The 22,716-nt window shown below is 26.6% G+C and overlaps 1 protein-coding gene across 1 annotated transcript; it reads left to right on the plus strand.

Annotated features, from left to right (window-relative positions):
• Positions 1–20,899: 20,899 nt before the first annotated feature.
• Positions 20,900–22,201, plus strand: LOC112594796. The gene has a single exon (XM_025339797.1). It carries the CDS (start codon positions 21,247–21,249, stop codon positions 21,880–21,882), a length of 636 nt encoding a protein of 211 aa, XP_025195582.1. The 5' UTR covers positions 20,900–21,246; the 3' UTR covers positions 21,883–22,201.
• Positions 22,202–22,716: the final 515 nt, after the last annotated feature.

The raw sequence follows: 22,716 nt of genomic DNA on the forward strand, positions 1-22,716 counted from the left end.
GCGGTGTACTTCGTTCAGTTACACTGTATATAATAATAATCAAATATGATTAATCAAGTTTTGTACGAAAGAAAGGATTGTTAGACATTTTTAAGTCTCTGTCCTCTTCATATGATTTTAATGTTTTCAATTCTTTTATCAAGTGCAATGTAACATTTTCGTCTTTCCTTCCAAGTTTAAAAATGTCGATCAAACAATAAGTCTCCACGCTGAGCTCTAATTTAAGACATTTATATAGATCTAAAAAAGTTGGCCGAGGTCTATTAAATTGTTTATTCTGTTGTTCAGCCTTCATGTATTGTCCTATGTTTTGGTAATTCCATATATCTTCCAGATATTATTGCATTTTCGAGCCATTGTTCTACAAAATAGTCATGAAATAATTTAAGTTTTCGTTATCAGGACTGCTTTCCATAATTATTAGCCAACCTTCGTCGATATATTGAAGTGGAATAGAGCTAAAGCCGAACACATTCTAATATTAAGGCGGATTTCATCATATCTCTACTCATCTACCAGTCCTATATTTTGAACTTTACGCCATAGAGATTGATTGAAATGATATTGACCACTTATTTGGTATTAGGTAATATGTTAATTACTTGAATAGTTGCTACTTCAAATCAATTGTAATTATATCGGGGTTGAAATTTGGAATATGTTCTTTTATAAGTTTAAATAATCGAGTAATTTTTTTTTGTTTGGAGTAATACAAAAATTACTGAATTACAGTTAGTTTCACTGGATGTGCTTCAATATCTACAGTTTAGCTGCATAATATTTGTAGAAATTTTTACACAACTTTTAAAAGTTCCGTCAAAAGAATGTCTATTAGATGCAGCTTCTGCTGAAGTACTACTCGAAAAGCAATATCCTCTTCAACATTATCGTCAAATAATAAAATTGGTAATTGTTACCAAATTGTGAAATATCATCAGGTACAATTATTTCGTCTTTCGAATTTGGATGAGTGTATTACCAAAGTGTTTTAATCCTATTTAAATTGTTTGGCGGAAGCGTATGTGGAATAACAGTAACGTGATATAGCTACTTTTTGAATAAAGGGACATCTCCTGCCGAAAAATTTCAGATGCTGAATATGACGACTCTTCTCGCACTCTTTTTCTTGCATTATTAAATTGTTTTACTTCACTTGTTGCCGCATCAGGTTTACACAATGCGATCGGAAAATGAATTATTTCTATATTTTAGTTCTCATACGGCCCTTACACTTATCCTTTTTCATTCAGACAAACCCAAACTGTCACATTTTCATTTTGTCTATATTTTCTGAATTGATAACCATAAAAATGGCTAAGGCTTACCTTTTGTTGTTTCGATTATTTCTATTTCTTGGCCAACTGCATCAGCGCTTAAATCCATTTCTAACTTGATTGTGTTTCCTAATGTGTTTTGTACAACTGATAGAACTAACGCATACGTATATCGAAAAATATAATTTACCCGTTGTAATCGCAATATAATATAATAAAATTATTATTATCATCGCATTGGCATCGATAACGTTGTACCAATTTGTATAAAAATCATGGCTAATTAGAAATGATACAAATAACATAAAGAAGGAAAGTTTGATGTATATATATATATATAGTATAGGTTTAACTTTATTATGATTACCTATGTCAGTATTGTAAAACCAGTAAATATGTGTAAAAATAGTGACCGCAAGTGCCACCAAAAAGGTATTGACCGCAACTGTGCCGACCGCATCTGTGCCGTATTCTTATCCACCACATCGTATGCGACTTTTGATTCTACAGACACGTTCGTATCGTGAACACCAGTGCCATATATTTTTTACATTACCAAATTTTTTTTTCACAATAAAGGAAAATCACTTTGTTCACTAAACGAACCTGTGTTTTTATTTTTCTTCTTTTTTTGTTTTAAAAAAAATCTACTTGTCGCTGCTCTCTTACCAATTTGCCATTTCCACGTGTCAGTGACAATACCAGGTTCGCAACAATAAATTTATGTATGTATTTCAAATTTTTAATTCGTTTTCTTAAAAATATTTTTAAAAATTAATAAAATATGGTCAAAAAGCTTAATGATGTTGTAAGATCCCTTGTAAGTTGTAAATGCTTCTTATAGCAATTTCAAAATTTCAAAAATACATACCTACATTTTTATATTAAATATTATAATTTTATTATTTCAATTTGTATCCAATCATGAATATTGTAGTATTAATATACAAATATATTATAATAATTTGGTATCCTTATTGTGTGTGGTTGTACATTATTATTTTAATATAATTATTACTTTAAGTATGTATTCTGTAAGAAAATACGCGAAAACTTTTAAATGAATAGATACTTTAATTATTGCTAGACAAATGATAAAAAGGTAATTTAGGTGCCTAGTTAATAAATATTTAAATAAATAATAATTATTGTTAACTAAATAACATAGGTACCTATTTTAATATCATATTGTATCAATAAATATAATATATTACTGTTATTTATAATTATTATTATTTTTATTCAATTATTTCTATTTTTTAACCATTTACTTCATACTTTTTTGAACATATTTCATCTGTATTAGTTTTCTGATGTCAGTTACTAGAAATCTTAAATATATAGAATCAGTCATTAAAGGAATAATATGTAAGATTACAATTATCTGATTATTTTCGTGTCTGGAATAAGGTATACCATTAAATGCAAAAATGTCATATTCAAATAATAATTTATGTGTTTAGGCGCGAACAAATATTATTTATTAGTACTTATAAAGTATCAGTATGTTTTACAATACTGACATTATGCAAAAAAATATGGCATGTGCCTAATCTCAAAAAATATTTTTAATATTCTGTATTTCTATTTCACATTCAAAAATACAGTTAATATCGACAACTAAATGTTTATAATTATTTGACCTGATACAATATTACTTTTTATGTTATCATATAATATTAAATACATATATAAGTCCCATATTAATGAGTTTTATTACTCTTATATTGATTTAATATTTCCAATTATATTTAGTCAAAATTATTATTTTTTTTTGCAATCAAAATATATATTAGCTATAGTCTATAAGTACAAAATAATAATTAGGTATACTATATTATGCTATATTGATATGGAGTAAATAATTTGTAATAAGATTATTATTTACAACAGATAAACATAAAGTTTGTTGGAAAATGCAGTTATATTAAAAATAAATAAATAAATAAAAATAAACGTAAAATAATGGTTATAAAAGTGGTGCTATAGATTCTGACAACTATTTTAGTAAAACATTTAAGCTTATTCTCAATCCACTAAATAGGTACACTATCAGAAAAATATAATTTGCATGTATTGAATCCAGCTAAACAAAAGTATATAGAAATCCAATTTGATAACGATAATGATGAAAATAATGATAAAGTATTATTGAAATTAACATTTGAAAATTTTTTCAAAATAAATTCTAAATTGCAACTTTATGATAAATCCTACAGTAAACATAAAAATAAACAAAATATAACATTTTCCTATTACATTTGAACAGAAAATGCTTCTGACACTCTTTTACATTCACTTTTTTAACTGTAAGCTTATTATACAGTCGTCAGTCCTCTAATTTCTCTTATATTTTTTTGCTCTAAAAGTACTTATAGTTAAAGGTTACTGTATTTTTATTTAATTTATTTTCGTTCAATATTCAAATTTTCCATTATTAGAATGTAATATGAAAAGCTATTATAGTATAATACTTTCATTTATATAATTTGAATATTTCAAATTTTTTGACGATTTAAACAATGATGGAATTTCAAAATCGTACCTATTTAAAAAACTAAATATTATTAGGACAAAAAATTACTGTCCGGGACTAGTTTTACGGAGCATTAGTGATTGGTAAGACATCTTATACATAATACATAGGTATTACTTATACATAAATACATTAACAATTATATTAAGATATAATTTTAGAAAAAGTCGTCATAAAAAGTGGTAAACGTTGGTGTACAGACTTGCTGGATTACCTCATTGAAGAAAATTAATGTTTTAGGGATAATAAGACAATCATAAAAAATACGCTCCTGCGAGCTCTTCACAAGATTCAATCGTAATCAATATGTACTTAGTACATATAATCTGTCGGCTAAGGTACGCGTATAGACTCATTGATTTTAATGTTACTCGATTTCAATATTATTCTATATTCGTTTTCATATTTCTAGTTCATTACTGACGATGGTCGATGGAATGTTAAAATGTGTGGTTTGTTAAAATTTATGAAAAATGAAGACGTTCAATTGTCTCAAGAGTTATTTGTACAAATAGGATTTTGTGATCAAGGAGAAGTGGTCGCTATCGCTTTAGATTTAGCGAGTGGCACTCGAATAGATGCTCAGATAACTGAAACTGATTGTTGAAAATATAATCCTTTTTTAAAATTTTGTTATAAAATATAATTAAATTAATAATAATTACATTTTTAATACATAAATATACATGTATATACATGAACTAAGAAGTTTGGAATTTAATATAATCTATCATTGTACCATCGTAATTTCTAATAAAATTAATCAATTTTAAATACAATAAACGTCCAAACTGTAGAAAATAAATGATTGGCTAACATGAAATTTATATTTATAATACAGTAGTTACCAATAAATAATATATTACATTTTATACATCAATTGTATAATAATATTAATTGTACGATGATGTATTTTTTTTTAGTACATAATCCCGTAAAAAGTGATGGAAATTTAAATAAAATCGTTTATTGCCAAATTAAATAAACCTGATAGTATATCGGACTCAGAATATCACGGTAACCACGATAAAATAAAAATTATACCGATAGATTAATATTTGAAATGGTTATTTCGGGATGGTCTATATTTCGGGATACTGTTTATTACGGAATACTGTATAATACGGGATACTGTATATTACGGGATAATGTATATTTCGGAGTGAATGATATGTTATTGAATATTTAATCAATATTTAAATAAGTATCTATATTTCTTATTATTTTTAATTTTTTTAATTTTTAATTAATTGACTCTTTATACTTACCTATTATTGCAATTAAAGAAAGGGACTCATTTCCGATTACCCAAAAGTATTTCCAGGACTCAATTTAATGTTATCCTCGAAAACTTTTAGGTAGAAATAAACAATTTATATAATCAATCGAGTCCCTTATCCAGTTTTAACAAATCAACAGGATTCTTGTAAGATCATAAGTGAATAAAAAATAACAAAATACATCGACTACTAATGCGATATTGTCGATATTAATCAACCAACAGCTGATATTTTTATTGATGAAACCACTCTTCAGTTAATTCGCATACATTATACATTTATACTAATCAACGAGAACCGAGAAAATAAAAAACTATGTATATTTAGTACGTCGAACATATTAATGTATCAACGAATAAATGTAATTTTAAAAAGACGATATTTGCGCATTATTAGCATGACTTGCAATTAAATTTTTCCATTGGTTATTTGCCTCAATAACAACACGGCAGACATAAGATACAGTATAAAATTCTCTCAGCAAGTATAAATTATAAAATTATATTTATGTTAATACGTCAAACTGCCTGGGGAAAAAATATATTATTTAAAGACACAAGGTCAAGACATGAAGATTTTATACATAAACTATATTTTCGATTTACTGACATTTCGACAACAAGTTTTCGGCTTTTAATAATATGTACTCCAAGACTCCGACACGTGATAACATATTATAAATTAAAATTAATGTTTTGATGAACATTCGATTTGTTACTGAGTTTTTCTTGTTAAGTCAGTGAAAAATACATACAACTATAAATGTAAATATTTATATATGATATATATTATTACATTCATTGTAAACTTATAATACAATATAGGTACCCGACTTTATCATAATTGTTTGTGTATGATTAGGTCTATGCACAAAAAATAGTTTATACAGTGTAAACTATATAAACTATATAATTTTAAAATTAAATATAGATATTAAGTTAATGTTACATATATTAAACATGTTCTTACTAATAATTAAATGTAAAATACTTATTTAATTTTTTTTATGTCCACACCTAACTCGTCCCTAACGATCGTGTCTCGTAATTTATTTTGTAGATCTTAATGCCATGACTTAGAACTGGCATATCGGATTTTTGAATGGTCTTTTCATTAGCATTTTTAAATACTTGCATAGAATGTAGACATAATACTTACATTTTGTCTTTTTCATAATTTATTAATTTTAATAAAATGTTGATTATAAAAAAAATGAAGAGGTGCTGACAACTTGTCCAACGGATATATTCTTTATAACATGCTGTTTTAGTATAGGATATACTGTGAGCTTACTTACCAAGAGTTACAATAAAACTATGATAGGTACTGTATTTACATAAATATGAATGATGTATTCAACTAGATTTTATTATCTCATTCACAACTTAATGTCAAATAACTACTGTTCTAAATTTCTTTTTAGTGATTATAATATATCGTTTAACTTTAAGATTTTTAATTTTGTCTAAATAATACTTTGTACGATACCATACCAGATTATTCTTAGCGATCACACCGACCTTTAACTTTCAAAGACTAATTTATAAACTTTGTTTGACGATATTACAAAAGAGTAAAAATATATATTTTTAATTTTTTAATGAGATAAAATTTAAGATCTATTATTTTATACATATATCTGCATAGGCAATGTGAAATAGATGATACAAACGGTGAACACTAAACATTATGAAAAAAAAGTATACAATTATATTTACATTCAATTAAATATACTTACGTTATAATATTTAATTTGAAAGCTCTTGATTTTTAAATATTTTGTCAATTTTGTATACTGTTCTAATTGTTTAACGAATATGATATTTATTTTATTTATCGCTTAATTCTACGTTTTTATACGCTATACCTATATGCATATAATAGGTATTAAAAATTATAATCATTAATAAAACAATTGACATGTTATCGATATAGACTTCTTGCCTATAGGCTAAAACAATTTTCATAGAAATTGAACATTTGAAATTCAATGGTAAATCTTATAATATTGTAATAGTTAGTAAGTACGTGAAAAGGAACTCTAAAGGTATAGTTCTCACCAATATAAAAATAACGGCGACTAAACACAGACAATGCCAAGGTGGTTTAGTTGATATAATAATTGAGAATTAAAAAATTGTTCTAATTTATGCGATTTGACATTTAGTAACCCTATATCAAACCCATATTATAGTAACTGGGCTACTTGAGATTAAACTACGTTCGTTGAAAGATTCTTCATTGTACCGGGATAGATGAAGTTACAAATTATACTATTAAAAAATAATTAGTAAGTTGTTACAGTATAAAAATGTAAAAAGAGTATAATAAGATTTTACTAATTAATAACATTTGAAACTTTTTTTTTTTTTTTAACTCATTTATTATTTATTTACAATTTATACTATCTATATTGGTGTACAATAAGTAAATTATTTGGACAAAATATAATATAATAAAAAGAACGGTGAAAAACGGGAAAGGTGTTTCACATTAGAAATACCTGAACATGATTGGCATGAGTAATATTTAGGTTAAGTATTTAAATTAGATATTTATGAGATCCTTGGACCGTTTCTGTTTGAGGTGTCTGACTGGGTTTCCTGGAATATTGTTGGAGAAAAGTTGAGCGATGAGACTATTCGTGTGGTGCTCCGTTTTGGAGTGAAAGCGAGAGTAATATGTGAATGCTGTGTGATTAACGGTTAGAATTCTTAAATCATTATGCAATTACATATTAGTGATGTACCAGGGGGCTTTAGCAATAATCCTAAGACAAATAGATTGGAAAGCTTGTATTGTTATGGTATTGGTTGGTTTGGCAGAACCCTAGAGTGCAATTCTGTGTGATCAGATTGGTTGCAGTAAGCTTTTATAAATGAGTAAGCGGTAGGAGATGTTCATTTTCGATTTGAGAAGAGATCTGAGAATATGTAGGCGGCTGTTAAGTTGTTTTCGTTTAAGTTTGAGTTGAGGGCACCAAGTGAGTCTTTTGTCGAGAAGTAATCCCAGGTATTTTACTTCATTTGTATGCGGTATAATTGTATTTTCGAAGAGGAGGTTTGGGTAGTCTTCAGGGCGGAGCGCAAAAGTGACATGCGTTGATTTGGAGTTGTTGATTGAAATTTTCCAGGAGTTGAACCACTGTGATAAGGTATTTAGGTGGGTTTGAAGTAGATAGGTAGCTTGGTGAGGATCGTGGCTGGAAGATAATATTGTAGTATCATCGTCATAGGTCACTATTAAGGTGTTATCTGTAGTGGGAATGTCTGCTGGGAAAATTTGAAACTTAGGATTTATTTCTAAATATTTTGTATATTATATAAATATTATAAATGCGAAATATGTTAAAATAATACAATAAATTTCATTTATTTTATTTTAAGACAAACAGTACAGTAATATTTAGGTTTAAAAACTATAATAATTTTATACTTAACCAATACATAAAACTAACAAATATTTAATATTTAGAGAATTAATATATACATCATGTGATTTAGCTTTTTAACCGACTGGAATTCATGTTTTTACATTTAAAAAAAAAAGAGAAAAAAAATAGGAGTAACATTGATTATTTTCAAAATTTGCCGGCACAATACTTTGTTGTTGGTGGTTCATTCGTAAATAACATTTTAGAAGACTGTTAGATAATCATATACGTTTTTTCTTTCAGTTAATAGCTAGTATATTTTTTTTGCGTTGCGTAAATTTTTCTTATATTAGTGTCAAAACATTTCAATTTTGAATTCAAATTTGATAATAATTATAGAATTAAGTCTTTTAATTTATTGTATTCGCTGATCACAAATCACAGCCCATTTGGCCCCAAGTGTTTGACATCAATGGTTTGAATACTAAACTGATGACAATTACATTTTGTTTTCGTGGAAGTGGAGTTTGTGACTAATAGGTATGAGTTGTATCGATTTAATAATCATTTTTCTTTTAAATACATATTAAGACAATTCAATTAATTCGTGTTTTTTCTTTTCTTTTATATTTTTATTTGTTGTATACGTTTTATTTTTAATGTTTTTGAAGTATTTAATAACGCACATTCATTTATTTATTCTTTTATAGATTTTAAACTCTTTGTCCCTTTGTTGTCTGGTAAAATACTTGCTATTTATAGCGTTAAGCATTTAAATATAACCAGTGGTCAGGTTCTTTTAGGTTCCAAGTGTCGGATATCAATGGTTTGGATACTAAATTTATTAAATGTGAAGTTTTCCTTATCACACAGTGATTTATTGAGCACATAAATATTTGAAAATTTTTAATACTAATCTTACAATATTTTTTTTCTCTTACGATCATTATAATATCGAATAATTTTCACAATATACGTAAGAAGATTATTATAAAGTTAATAATACAATTGTACAACAATTATCTTAATATAATATTTATGTATTATGTCAAAGGTTAACAATATGAACTTCAAATAAAGATCTCAATCAATTAATATTAATTTTTTGTACAAATATGATTTTGATAATTGATTAGATACAATTTTTAAGCACTTAATATAAAAAATACATATCAAAAATTTACGACACTAGAAAAGTTCGTTTTATATTTTAAGGACAACAGTTGTATACCAGTATTTGCCCAGGTAATATAATATCATATTTATGAAGAATATTAAACTGGACACTAACGAATAATTTTTTGTATAAAGTTAAAAGTGTTAATTTAATGTATAATTAGATACTCGTTTTTGGACTATTATAATTAGGGGTGTCGTCATCAGACAGGTTACTTATCCATTAATGCTTCCTGATTGCTTACCACCATATTATATTTATTTATTGTACAGACTGTAATTTTTCATATTATGAATAAAAAAATAAAAATAAAACTGATTACAATGTGATAACGATCCGTGTTTGGTCACTAAAAATATGAATTTGTAATATTTGCTTGTAAAGGTAAATAACTACCTATATTTTTATTTGCTAAACGCTATAGTTTAGCTATTATATTATTTATAATAATATATGCAGTATTAAATTATTATTGCATATTTATTTCAAGGTTTTGCGAATGGTTTTTTCGAAATTATTTGGGATTGTGATCAATGGAAAATATTTATTTGTATACAATATTATAATACGTTACTATATTATGCTATTATTTAAAAAAATAATAATAATAACAATTTTCATAATATATAAAATAATTTATTGTTTTTTTTTCTTCAATTGATTGATTATACACAACTATTTAACGTAGAATCAAAAAAACAATAAATTGTGTGCAGTTTGGTGTTGCAGATAATAACCTTAACCCACAAGCAATTAAAATTACAAAAAATAATCATGCATACTTATAAATTTATTTATTTTTTTAATTATAAACAATAAACATCTTCTAATGAATTCCGGATTGTATTTGTAATTGTTTTGAATGTATTCTAACATTTTTGCTAATTTTTATTTAGAGCTGTGAATTTAATGCACTAAAAAACCTTAAAAAATGCATTAAAAATGTCAAAAAAAACGAAATGAAATATACAATAATACAATATTAAAATATTAATTCATTAAAACCACTAAATTAAAACTCATAATATTAAATATATTGGATTACGATCTCATTTTAAAAGAAACGTGAAATTTATGTTTGACATTTCGTTTCGCAATCCATGTTACCATTTTCATCAATTGGGTTTAAATATAATGCTATATTGTCACATTTAACGCGAGATCTTATACCAGATACAAAACTGATTTTACAAATAAATCCTTTTATTTTTGACAATTGATACTTTATTAGGTAATTCGTACAGTTTGGTTTGATGATACTAAACGGAATGCCATAGCGAATCGAATAAACTAAAACCTTTGCCGTGCGTGTTCTAACAACATATCTATTGGAAAAAACACTTATTACATCATTTAAGAGTTCGTTTTTAATGAAACTTTTATAAATAGACTGACTTAATTCTTTGTTACTAATACCAAGTTCGGTGTTAGAAAGCGATAATATTTTATTATTTTTATACAGAATCTCATTACCGGATACTTCACAATCCGTAACATTTATACACGTATCGTCCCAGCCGAAATATACATTACTGTATTCAGTGGGGAGAAATTCAACTGTTTCTGATTTGTTTAAGACAAATAATTCTTTATTATTTAAATAATTTAAAAAAATAGAACATTCTTCCAATCCAACGGAAAACATAATATTGATAAAAATGAATGCTGCAAAGACAACTAAACATTCTGTAAGAATCATTTTTATTAATATTTATTAAACTCCAGCTATTACAGAAGTACGATTTATTTTATGCTTTTCTTTAGGTATTTAAATTTTAAATCTGAATAAATTAGAATTTAATGTCATGAAATGAATGGTTTTGATTATAGTTTATCTTATTATGTTACCCAAAAAATGTTTAACTTGAAAAAATAAAATTTATCATTCGCGTTAAATAATTTTCATGCAACTGAACGTGCGTTAAGATTACAGTTTTACAGTAAATTGTAATAATTTATATTATATATTATACTTACGATTGGTTTATGTTTTCAAAAATTTTCAGGGTTGAGTTGCAAGTCCAACAAGTGTTAGCGATTCAATCGATGTTGTATTCGCGATTCGTTAGTCAAATATAATATTTTAAATAAATAATTCACTCGTAATAATATAATAGTCAAACTTTAAATCACCTTACTAAAATTGGTGTTTAATTATTGCACAGAACACCACGCTGAATTTCAGAACTAGCTACTGAATTGTGAGGAGAAGATTTTTTGTGTATGAATATTATACATGTATTATTATATTTACGTATGCTTTAGTGGGTGTTCCCAAATGGCGCGCCACAAACGCACGAGAGCGCAGGCGTCGTGAAATTCGGCCTGTGTAAGTTTCAAATCGTTCGCATAATGCATAAATTATTATTATTTTTCAATAGTGACTTTAATCATTCTTATTCAAAAGTAAGAAGATGCATGGCTTTTAAATGTGTTCGAAGTAGTGTAATAATATCTTAATTGAACATTTACATTTACTTTTAAAATAAACAAATGTATTTCATCAAACCGTTTAATATAATTTAAACCGATGATTAGACGTAAACAAGTGTTGAGTAAATGTTAATGATTTTATTTTTAAACTTACAACAGTAAAATACAATTTATTAATTTTGCTTCTTTTAAAAATAATAGTTAAATTTACATCCAGATTTAACATAAACTATTAAGTATTAAACAACGTTATATAAATTAATTAAATTGATAATGAAACACGATTTGAATACTCTAATTATATTAATGAAGGCATTATACTATAATAGTTTGAAGTTTTGATTTTTTTTTTTTAAATTGGATGAAAATAAATTAAATATAGATACAGCAGCCTTTAGATATAAGTACTTTTAGAACAATAAAATATAAATATTTTTACACTATCGTTTATAGACTATATCATGTATTTAAATGTATATTTACAAATTTTTGTACATATAGGTATTATAGATTATGTAAGAAATAAACATTAATAAACATAAATATAGATAAAAGTGTAATACAATAATTTAAGTTACTATTTTTACAAAATACTTATTATATAGGTATGATATATTGTAAAATAATAACTATGTTTAACTATGTTTAATATTATTTATCAGTTTTATTAAGTGTCAGTTTGTTTTGAAATACTGACAGTTATACTCGTAACATTCACAACAATAATGTATATTTTCTTTTTGTGATCGTCCAATATAGTATATTGAATTATTTTATTGTTTCATTTTTACTAAAAATCATTTCATTTGAGTACAAACTATCTTTATAATCATTTATCTTTCTCCTCGTAATCCAAATATTTATATTAGTATGGAAAAACTTCACGGATTCCACTCTGTTAAATACAAACATTTTTTTTTTTAGAATTATAATTTGAAATCAAATAACAGTTATTAGACACATCAAATATAATATTACATTGAAAAAATAAATAAAAACTATACGTAGATTATTATTTTTTTCATAAAATATTTTAAAAAATGATTATTTTATAATTAGAAACACAGATTAATTTACTTAACTTTATTTTTTATATTCGTATTAGATTGTTTATAAATATTTATTATAATTAAAATTAATATTAGGTGTATAATGTATATATATTATAAGCAATATTACAAATTATTATCTCTGATGGATAAATTCTATGTTGGATTAAGTTTTACTTTTGAAAACAAAATAGTGAGAGCACCAACACTAATATTAGACTATACAATACGTTTTAAAGATAAGGCTTTATAACACTTACAGTTAAATCATGTCATTAAAAGTTCGTCCAAGTGTTGGATATTGTCAAGAAAGTCAAAGATTTGCTTACTGATGTATATTATACAATTTGGCTATATTAACTAACACTATTTAGCTAGATAATAAATTCTGTGTAGGTACTCATATTTATAACCAAACACAACTGTGGTATACATATGTGGTTACTGGTTACATTTTATTTTAAACGGGTTTTTACGTACATGTACATGAATATCTACGCATAATATAAAATACCTATTTGTGAGTATAAATTAATTATAGCATTGAAAACGTCAGTTTAGCTCACGGCTGGTGGAGAAGACTATTATCACCGGACACAAGGTCAAGTCAATACTACATTGACGATGTACAATAATTTAAATAACAGGTTTTGAGTATTTAACGTGTACGAACATACGTTAAAGTATTAGATAAGGTAGGCATTGTAAATTATTATCGTGATTATAAGATTGTTGTTTTTATTGATAGGCGGCCAACTGGCAACTACTACTGCAGTGTGACAAATTGTGTAAAATTTGACATTTGATTTTATTTAGTTTTATGAATTTGTAAGGATGTAAAGGACGACGAATGTACAAAAAAAAAGATTAACTTGACAATACAAAAATAATAAAATTATGTTCTTCGAATTTTGTTCACCCAAATACATCTTTGATCAATCATAATATAAATCGTTTTAAAATAGATCATGATTATATTGTTACACAAGAGATATTATAATTTAACTATATCTTGATCATTTTTTCGTTGACCATTGAAAATATGATATTGCGGGTTACCAAAATTAAAAGGAATGACGTAGTCAATGATTGATGTGTATATTGGCTGCTTTAATTCGAGCAGAACGTCCTGTTTGCAATATTTTAAGTCGTATGCGAATGCATATTATTACACTACTTCGAACACATTTAAAAGCCATATATCTTCTTACTTTTAAATGAAAATGATTGAAGTCATTATTGAAAAATAATAATAATTTATGCATTATGCGAACAATTTGAGACTTACACCGGCCGAATTTCACGACGCCTGCGCTCTCGTGCGCTTGTGGCGCGCCATTTGGGAACACCCACTGAAGCATACATAAATGTAATACGTACATAATATTCATACTCAAAAAATCTTCTTCTCACTATCCAGTAGCTAGTTCTGAAATACAGCGTGGTGTTCTGTGCAGTAATTAGACACTAATTTTAGTTAGGCGATTTAAAGTTTGACTATTATATTATTACGAGTGAATTATTTATTTAGAATATTCTGTTTGACTAACGAATCGCGAGTACAACATCGATTTAATCGCTAAAATTTGTTAGACTTGCAACTCAACGCTGAAAAATTTTAAAAACACAAACCAATCGTAAGTATAATATATAATATAAATTATTATAATTTACTGTAAAACTGTAATCTTAACGCACGTTTAGTTGCACGAAAATTATTTAACTTGAAAAAATAAAATTTATCATTCGCATTAAACATTTTTTTGGATAACATAGCAGGATAGATAATAATCAAAATTTTGTGACATAAAATTTTAATTTATTCAGATTTAAAATTTAAATATCTAAAGAAAAGCATAAAATAAATCGTACTTCTGTAATAGCTGGAGTTTAATAAATATTAATAAAAATGATTCTTACAGAATGTTTAGTTGTCTTTGCAGCATTCATTTTTATCAATATTATGTTTTCCATTGGATCGGAAGACTGTTCTTTTATTTCAAGTTATTTTAAAAACAAAAAAATATATGTCTTAAATGAAGCAGAAACAGTCGAATTTCTCCCCACTGAGTACAGTTATGTAGATTCCGGGTGGGATAATGAGTGTATAGATACTCAGAAATGTGTGGTTGGTAATAAGATTGAGTACAAGAATAAAAGAATGAGAACGCTTTCCAATACCGAACTTGGTATTAGTGATGAAGAACTCAATGAGTCCCTTCATCAAAGTTTCAGTAACAACGAAATCTTAACTAATGTAATAAGTGTTTTTACCAATAGATATGTCGTTAGGACGCATTCGGCAAAAGTTTTAGTCTATTCGATATGCTATGGAAAGTTGTTAGAAGTCATAAATCCAAACTGTACGAATAATTACCTAATTAAGTATCAAATGTCGAAAGTAAAAGGATTAATTTGCAAAGTAGCTTTTGTATCTGGTGTAAGATCTCGCATTAAATGTGATAATGTAGCATTATTTTTAAACGCTATTGACGAAGATGGTAATCTCGATTGCGAGACGAAATGTCTAACATAAATACACTCGTTTATAAATAAGATTGTATGATCCCATGTATTGACTATTATGAGTTTTTTTTTTAGTGGTTTTAATGAATGAATATTTTATTAAATTAATAATTACTTGTAACTAAAAGTAAATGTCAATAACATAAGTATTCAATTTGTATTAGAATTTTTTTTTTTAATGATTATAATGCTCAATTATACGATTTACTAATTTATTTATTCACGAGATTGCCTAATTGACGGTCTTGTGTTTGAAATTTTGTGTTCGAATCATAATGTCTCTAAATATTATGTATTCAATATTTTATGTATTTGAAAAGTTATGTGTTCGCAAAACCCTTAAAATAAATACTTATTAATGGTATAATACTGTATAAATTAGGATAAGCTGTCAATACAATATTATTTCTACAAATATTACAATTAAAGATTTTGGTCGGCCAAATACAATTCACCCTTAAATTTTTCTCTGTTTTCTTATTTTTATTTATTTATAACATGACAAAGTACTATCTGTACGATAAATAAATTTAATGTGACTGCCCAGATTATAAAAGTCCAAAAATAAGTATCTAATTATACATTAAATAAACACTTATATCTGTTTACAGAAAATGTTAAATTATTTGTCAGTGATCAGTTAAATATTTTCTAAAAATATGACATTATATTCTCTGGCAAATACTGATCCTTACAATATAAAATTAATTTTTTTTAGCTATTTTGAATTTTTGATATGTAATTCATCATATTGAATGATTACAAATCGTAATAAAATTCATATTTTTACAAAAGAATTAATATTAAATGATCGAGATCTTTATTTGAAGTTCAAAATGTTAACCTTTGACATAATACATAAATATTATATTAATATAATTTTTGTACTTTTGTATTGTTAACTTTATAATAATTATCCTATATTGTGAAAATTATTCGATATTATTATGAATGCCATGGAAAAAAAACATATTGTTCTGATCAAGTATGAATGGTTTTAGGTCAAAATATTTCTGATACAAAATATCTCGAATTAAAAATATCATAAATATTTCCCGTACAATAAACCTCCTGTTAAAAATATCTAATAATTCATAACATCTAAAAATTATATATTATAATTATAACATATTTTTAAATATTATTAAACATTTTCCATTAGAGATATTTTTAAGAGGTGATATTTTGTCCAAAGATATTTCTGCGGAAATATTTTGACCGGTCACTAATATAAATATACTATGTAAAATTAATATTTTAAATTTTCAAATATTTATGTGCTTTATAAATTATTGTACGTATTAAAGAAAAACTCTATAATTAATAAATTTAGTACTGAAACCATTGAGTATTGACATCCAACACTTGGAACCTAATAGGATGTGACAACCGATTATATTTGAATACTTAGTACCTATAATAATTTGTAAATATAATACTTGACAAAAAATGTTCATTATAGAATTTAAATTCTATAAGGGAATAAATTAATTAATGTGCATTATTAAACACTATAGCAATATTAAAAGAAGATTGTATACGAAAAATAAGAATTAAAAAAGCAAAAAAAAAAAAACATGAATCAATTGAAAACCTTACGACTTCACTAGATCAAAAATTAAATGTTATAAGTTCAATAACCAAACCATTGATGTCAAACACTTGAGGCTGAATGTGTTGTAACTATTGAATATATTGAAAAGCTTAATGTTGCAATTATCGAATTTGGCTGAAATTTGTTCAATACGAAACTCAAAATCTAAATAATAAATAAGTGCATGTGCTTTATAAAATGTTTTGGCACTAGCATAAAAAAAATGTACACAACAGAAAAAAAATAAATATATACAAACTATTAACTGGAAGAAAAAACGTACATGACAATCTAACAGTCTTTTTAAAATTCAATTTTCGATTGAACCTACAACAGCAAAATCAATGTGTCGGCAAATTATGAAAATAGTCAATGTCACTCCTATTTGGTTCTAAGTGTAAGTACATGAATTCAGTCAGCTGAAGCTTCAAACAAAACCCAAAGCTTCCAATCATCTTATCTGTCAAGAAAATGAAGTGAAATTACATTATATACTTATTCGTTGTTTTGATATTAAATATTTGTTTAAATAATTGTTTATTTTATGTATTAGATAAGTATAATATTAGTATAGCTATTAGTTATTACAACCTAACATTTATATATTACTAGGTATAATGTTTGTTTTAAAGTAAAATAACTGAAATTTATTGTATTATGTTAATATTTTATTATTTTACATACAAATAAAATAATAAAATAAAATTGTATCTTAATCAAAATTCAAATGTGTACTTTTTAATACGAAAATATATAAACCAAAATATAGTTTATGGCTAAAGATAACGATTATAGACTCAATAAAAAAAAAAAAATGGACGTAGTTTACTAATTTCATTAATGTATTAATAGTACCTATTAACATCCCTGAAGTTGATTCTATACTTATGATTTTCATTTGAAAAAGGTTTGTAAATACATGATTTTCATATAATTAAAAATCTAAAAAAATAGTAGATGACGAGAAACGATCGTTAGTGCCGAGGAAGTATGGACATAAAAATATTCAATAAATTTATTATTTTAATTATTAGTGAAAATTTATTTAATATACGTAATATTATTGTCTATTGATAATAAATTTTATTTATAATCTATTTATAAATTTGGTTTGGTTGGTCATTTCATTTCAGAAGTAGAGCTAAAGTTTAATATGATTCTACTGAAGTCTAGATGTAATTTTATCGATATGTATTTTATATACAAGCTTTCAGTGGTTTTATCGACTGTCCATGACACGGCTTCGGCGGGTGTTGTTGTGCCAAAATAACAAAAAAAAAAGAACCCGCGCACAGCCGCTCACGTCTTGTTTACGACTGGCGGTAGACACTCGACCAAACGTGTTGGCGAAATTAAAAATAAAGGAAAAACAAAAAAAATTAAAACAAACGCCAGTGATTACAATCTTCAGCAAAAATCACTATTTATTTTCAGTGAGAAAGAAAAACAAAAAAATGGTATAACAGAGACGGATGGTGCCATTGGTGTCGTCTCTATTGAAAGTGTCTAGAGTCGGGGTCCGGTACTCATCTCGTGCAATTTGTCTTACCCGTCCTGCCTAGGCCTTTACAGCGTTGATGGGAGAGTTGACAATATCGCTACTTTACCTGTAGTGGTGGTGGTGATAGTGTAGACCGGTCGCTGCGGTGCCTGTATTTTACACCGGCGACCGTTGCGTAAAGTGTTGTTCGGAATTATTCTAAAAGATTTCTTTAAATGTATCACAATTTTCCAGTCGTAATTTGTGCACTTTTTATACTGAAATACGAGTAAGCAATTTTGTTCTAAGCAGCCATATGTATCGTATGTTAAATGTTTGTAACAAATTTAAGAATGTTGACTTTTTTTGTAGATGATAAGATGAAATTAAAATACAATTTCTTAAATGTATTATGATTAATTATGTATGTGTTCTCCAAATTTAATATTAATATATTTGTATTTACGTTAACTGTACTTTTGCTCTTTGAGGACGTAAACTATTTAATAAATAAAAAAAAAAAATGTATACCTGTTTTAACAATTTACATTATGATAGTAAATACCTAACCGGTGTCAATAGTGCAACACACGTAGGTCATAATCTGCAAGTAAAAATACACCAATCGAAACTCACGACTAAGAAAATTATAATTACACGAAATATCATCCTCTAGTACATATAGAACCGTTAAGATAAAATATCAAGTAATTATATTTTCTTTTCATATATATCCGTTTGAAAAAAACATAAAACATATTTCATTTGGTGTTTTAGATCGGTAAAAAGATTTTTTACAGAATAATATACATAGTTTTCAAATAAACTGGTTAAATGGAGATACGAAATAAATACGTTTATATTTTAAAAAATTCTGCGAAAATAATTGTAAGTAATTACAGCGGTACGTCAGTTCGGGTAAGCCCAGCTACGTCATAAGTATAACCATGATTTAAAACACAACCAGTCATGACTACTTTACTATTTCCGCATTCTATAAACTTGTATTTTATTATCCAAAAAAACAAAAAAACACACGAAATCTTACAAATAATAGTATTTTAATCATAACTTCTGTTTTCTATACACACAGATGTAAACTGTAATTATTATAGTTACAAATTAAAATAACACTGCAGTGTGTAGATAAATTTGACACGGTCTGTAAAAAGAAATTCAGTAAATTCCGTTAATTTAAATTAATACTTAAGTTTTCAACATTGAGATGCGGCATCATTATATATCAATGAATTTGTAAACAAAACTCAATATGTTAGTTAAATATAGGAACAATTAATAGTATAAAAATATACATCGATCGCTCGCCGAATCATCATTACAAAATAAGATTGAGTTATCACTATCATAACAGGAGTTGATTGTTTAAGATTTATAGTTTTCCTCGAAATTGTCAATTCCATCGTACTTCATGATAATTAACGTAGGACTGCTAGTAGTGTTACTAAGTATGTTACTATTGAGTGACTTCTTAATCAAGCTTCCTCCGTGTAGTTTCATTCTTCACATATACTTATTGTGCTACTCAGTATAGATTGTATAATATATTGTTTAACAATAAAAAAAGGACTGCTAGTAGTTAGTAGATAAAATGGACGTAGGTATTCTTGAACTGGGAAACCGAGAGAAAAATGAAACAACTTATGTAGGTATAAAATTATCAACACGTTAACGTGGTTAACGATACGTTAAGAATTAACGCTAAAATCTTTAGTGGTAGTGAACATATTAAACGTATATGCTTGTGCATCTTACTAGTGGGAATCGCAATATCATCATCGTTATAACCGCACTTCAAACCAACACTCTAGCGCAAATTTATTTACGTCTAATAAAAATTGCTTATAGCGTACATATTTTTTTCGTATCTATATAGAATTCGCATATTATTATATACACACGCGGTGAATGGTTCGTGAGAAACTATTTAATTAGTTTTTGATATTCAAACACGAGCGAACTAAACCGGTTATGATAAACGAAGAAGATCGCAACATAATGGACGGACCGGGGGACCCTATATATATATTATGAACCTACATAACACAGCGATAGCGCCGGCGCATCGACTGTCACGCCCAAGTTCACGTGTGTATACACAAACTCTGAAGCGATTGGAGAACGGCCCGCCTAAAGTTTTGTTATAAATACGAGTACTGAGAGTACACTTGTCTTAGTGTCGTGGTTAGAACAGCATACCACATATTCGGTGTTATAGGCCTTTTAACGTTTTGATAGTGCGCGTGTTCGCTGTTTTTGACTTCAGACTTCCGTTTACATATACCATATATTCCAAAGTGATCATAAATACCGATCGAAGACGGAGTACAATTTAATATAATATCTTTGTAAGTCGTTTTAATAAAATACATCTAACGTGCACATCGCGTAAATAAAATAGGGTAAAAATAAAAAAGGTAATTACGTAGTATTATTTTCCGTTTCGGCATATTTTTATGTTTTAATAACGCAAATAATACAATAGAAATATACATTATCATAAACCATGGCTATTATAGACAAATCAGTCTCGTTTTCCATTGTATTTTTAATAAACTGCATACTGTCCGTCAGATCTGACAACTGTCAACCTCTCATAGATTTGATCACTAACAACAAATTATACATCCTAAATTCAACGGAAGCAATAACGTTTTTTCCAATCGATTTTAAATTCATAACGACCGACTATGGTGGTGTCACTTGCTCGAGCGGTAATTGTACTACGTCAAACGAAGTAATGTACAAGAACAGAAGAACAGTATCGCTTTCTGATACAAATTTGGCAATAAGTGACGAAGACTTGTCCTTAGCTATTTACACCAGTATGGCCAGCAACACGCAGTTGAACGATATTATAAGCGTTTTCCCCAACAGATTTGTTGTAAAATCACGCACCGAAAAAAATACCTTTTTGGTTTACTCGACAGTGTTCGGTATTAATATGGATATCCATAATCCGGGATGCGATCGAACAAAGTTTCAATACAGGTCGAGAATAGCAAAAATAAAAGGAGTTGTGTGCAAGATTCATTTCCTATCTGGCATCAGATATGGCCTTGATTGTGGCGATATCCTACTATTTTTAAATGCCATAGATGAGGATGGTGCGCTTGATCACGAAACGAAATGCGATCCTTAAAAAAATAATAATATATTTTTCATAACAACTTCACTTTCAATCAGTGAGAATATACAACTATAGTGATGTCAACTAGGCATTATTTTTGTGATCGTTGATAGCGTATGTCGTTTAGGATGTCAAACAATGCATTTAGAGTCAAACTAAAACGAATCCTAGTTATTTTTTAAATTGTTTTTAAATAATAAAATAATTATTAAATTACAACACTAATTGTTATTTTTAATTGTTGATGCGTATTCGATATTTTCTCATAAGCAATATATAAAATGTATTAATTTGTGTTAGATTATACGTTATATTTTAAGTATTTAGGTATGTTTTATGTTGTATATATTATTCAATATAATTTTATTAATAAGGAAATAACAATAATCAATTAGAAAATAAAGATAGGTTACTTATTGTAAAATCGATATTGTAAATGAAATGATTATTATTGTACGACTTTAATATAGATCACGTCATCACAATCACGAACTTTCAATATTACCTCAAACTTCATTAATGTTAAGCACTTGGGACCTAATAGAACTTGAGCAATGTCTATATTTAAAGCCATGATTTTATTATGATTATTCGTTGAACATTGTTTAATATATTGTTAGCATGGAAATCGCATTCATATGGACGAAATAATAATAATAATATAACCACACACGTAGACTATACGCAACAATTTTGACTTAATCGAACAACTATTCAAGAAAGTCTACAACGATATAAACAATAAAACAGGCATTAAAATATTATGTACCAGCATAAAAATAATGCATAGCTACGAATAAATATAAATTATAAAGGAATATCGTTTAAATTAATCAAATTGATTTA

The sequence above is a fragment of the Melanaphis sacchari genome, unplaced genomic scaffold, assembly GCF_002803265.2.
Source record: "Melanaphis sacchari strain LSU unplaced genomic scaffold, SCAv2.0 Contig23_pilon_pilon, whole genome shotgun sequence".
NCBI lineage: Eukaryota > Metazoa > Arthropoda > Insecta > Hemiptera > Aphididae > Melanaphis > Melanaphis sacchari.

Coding starts and splice junctions, on each gene's coding strand:
- LOC112594796 (XM_025339797.1), top strand. CDS start 21,247: ATGGCTATTATAGACAAATCAGTCTCGTTTTCCATTGTATTTTTAATA.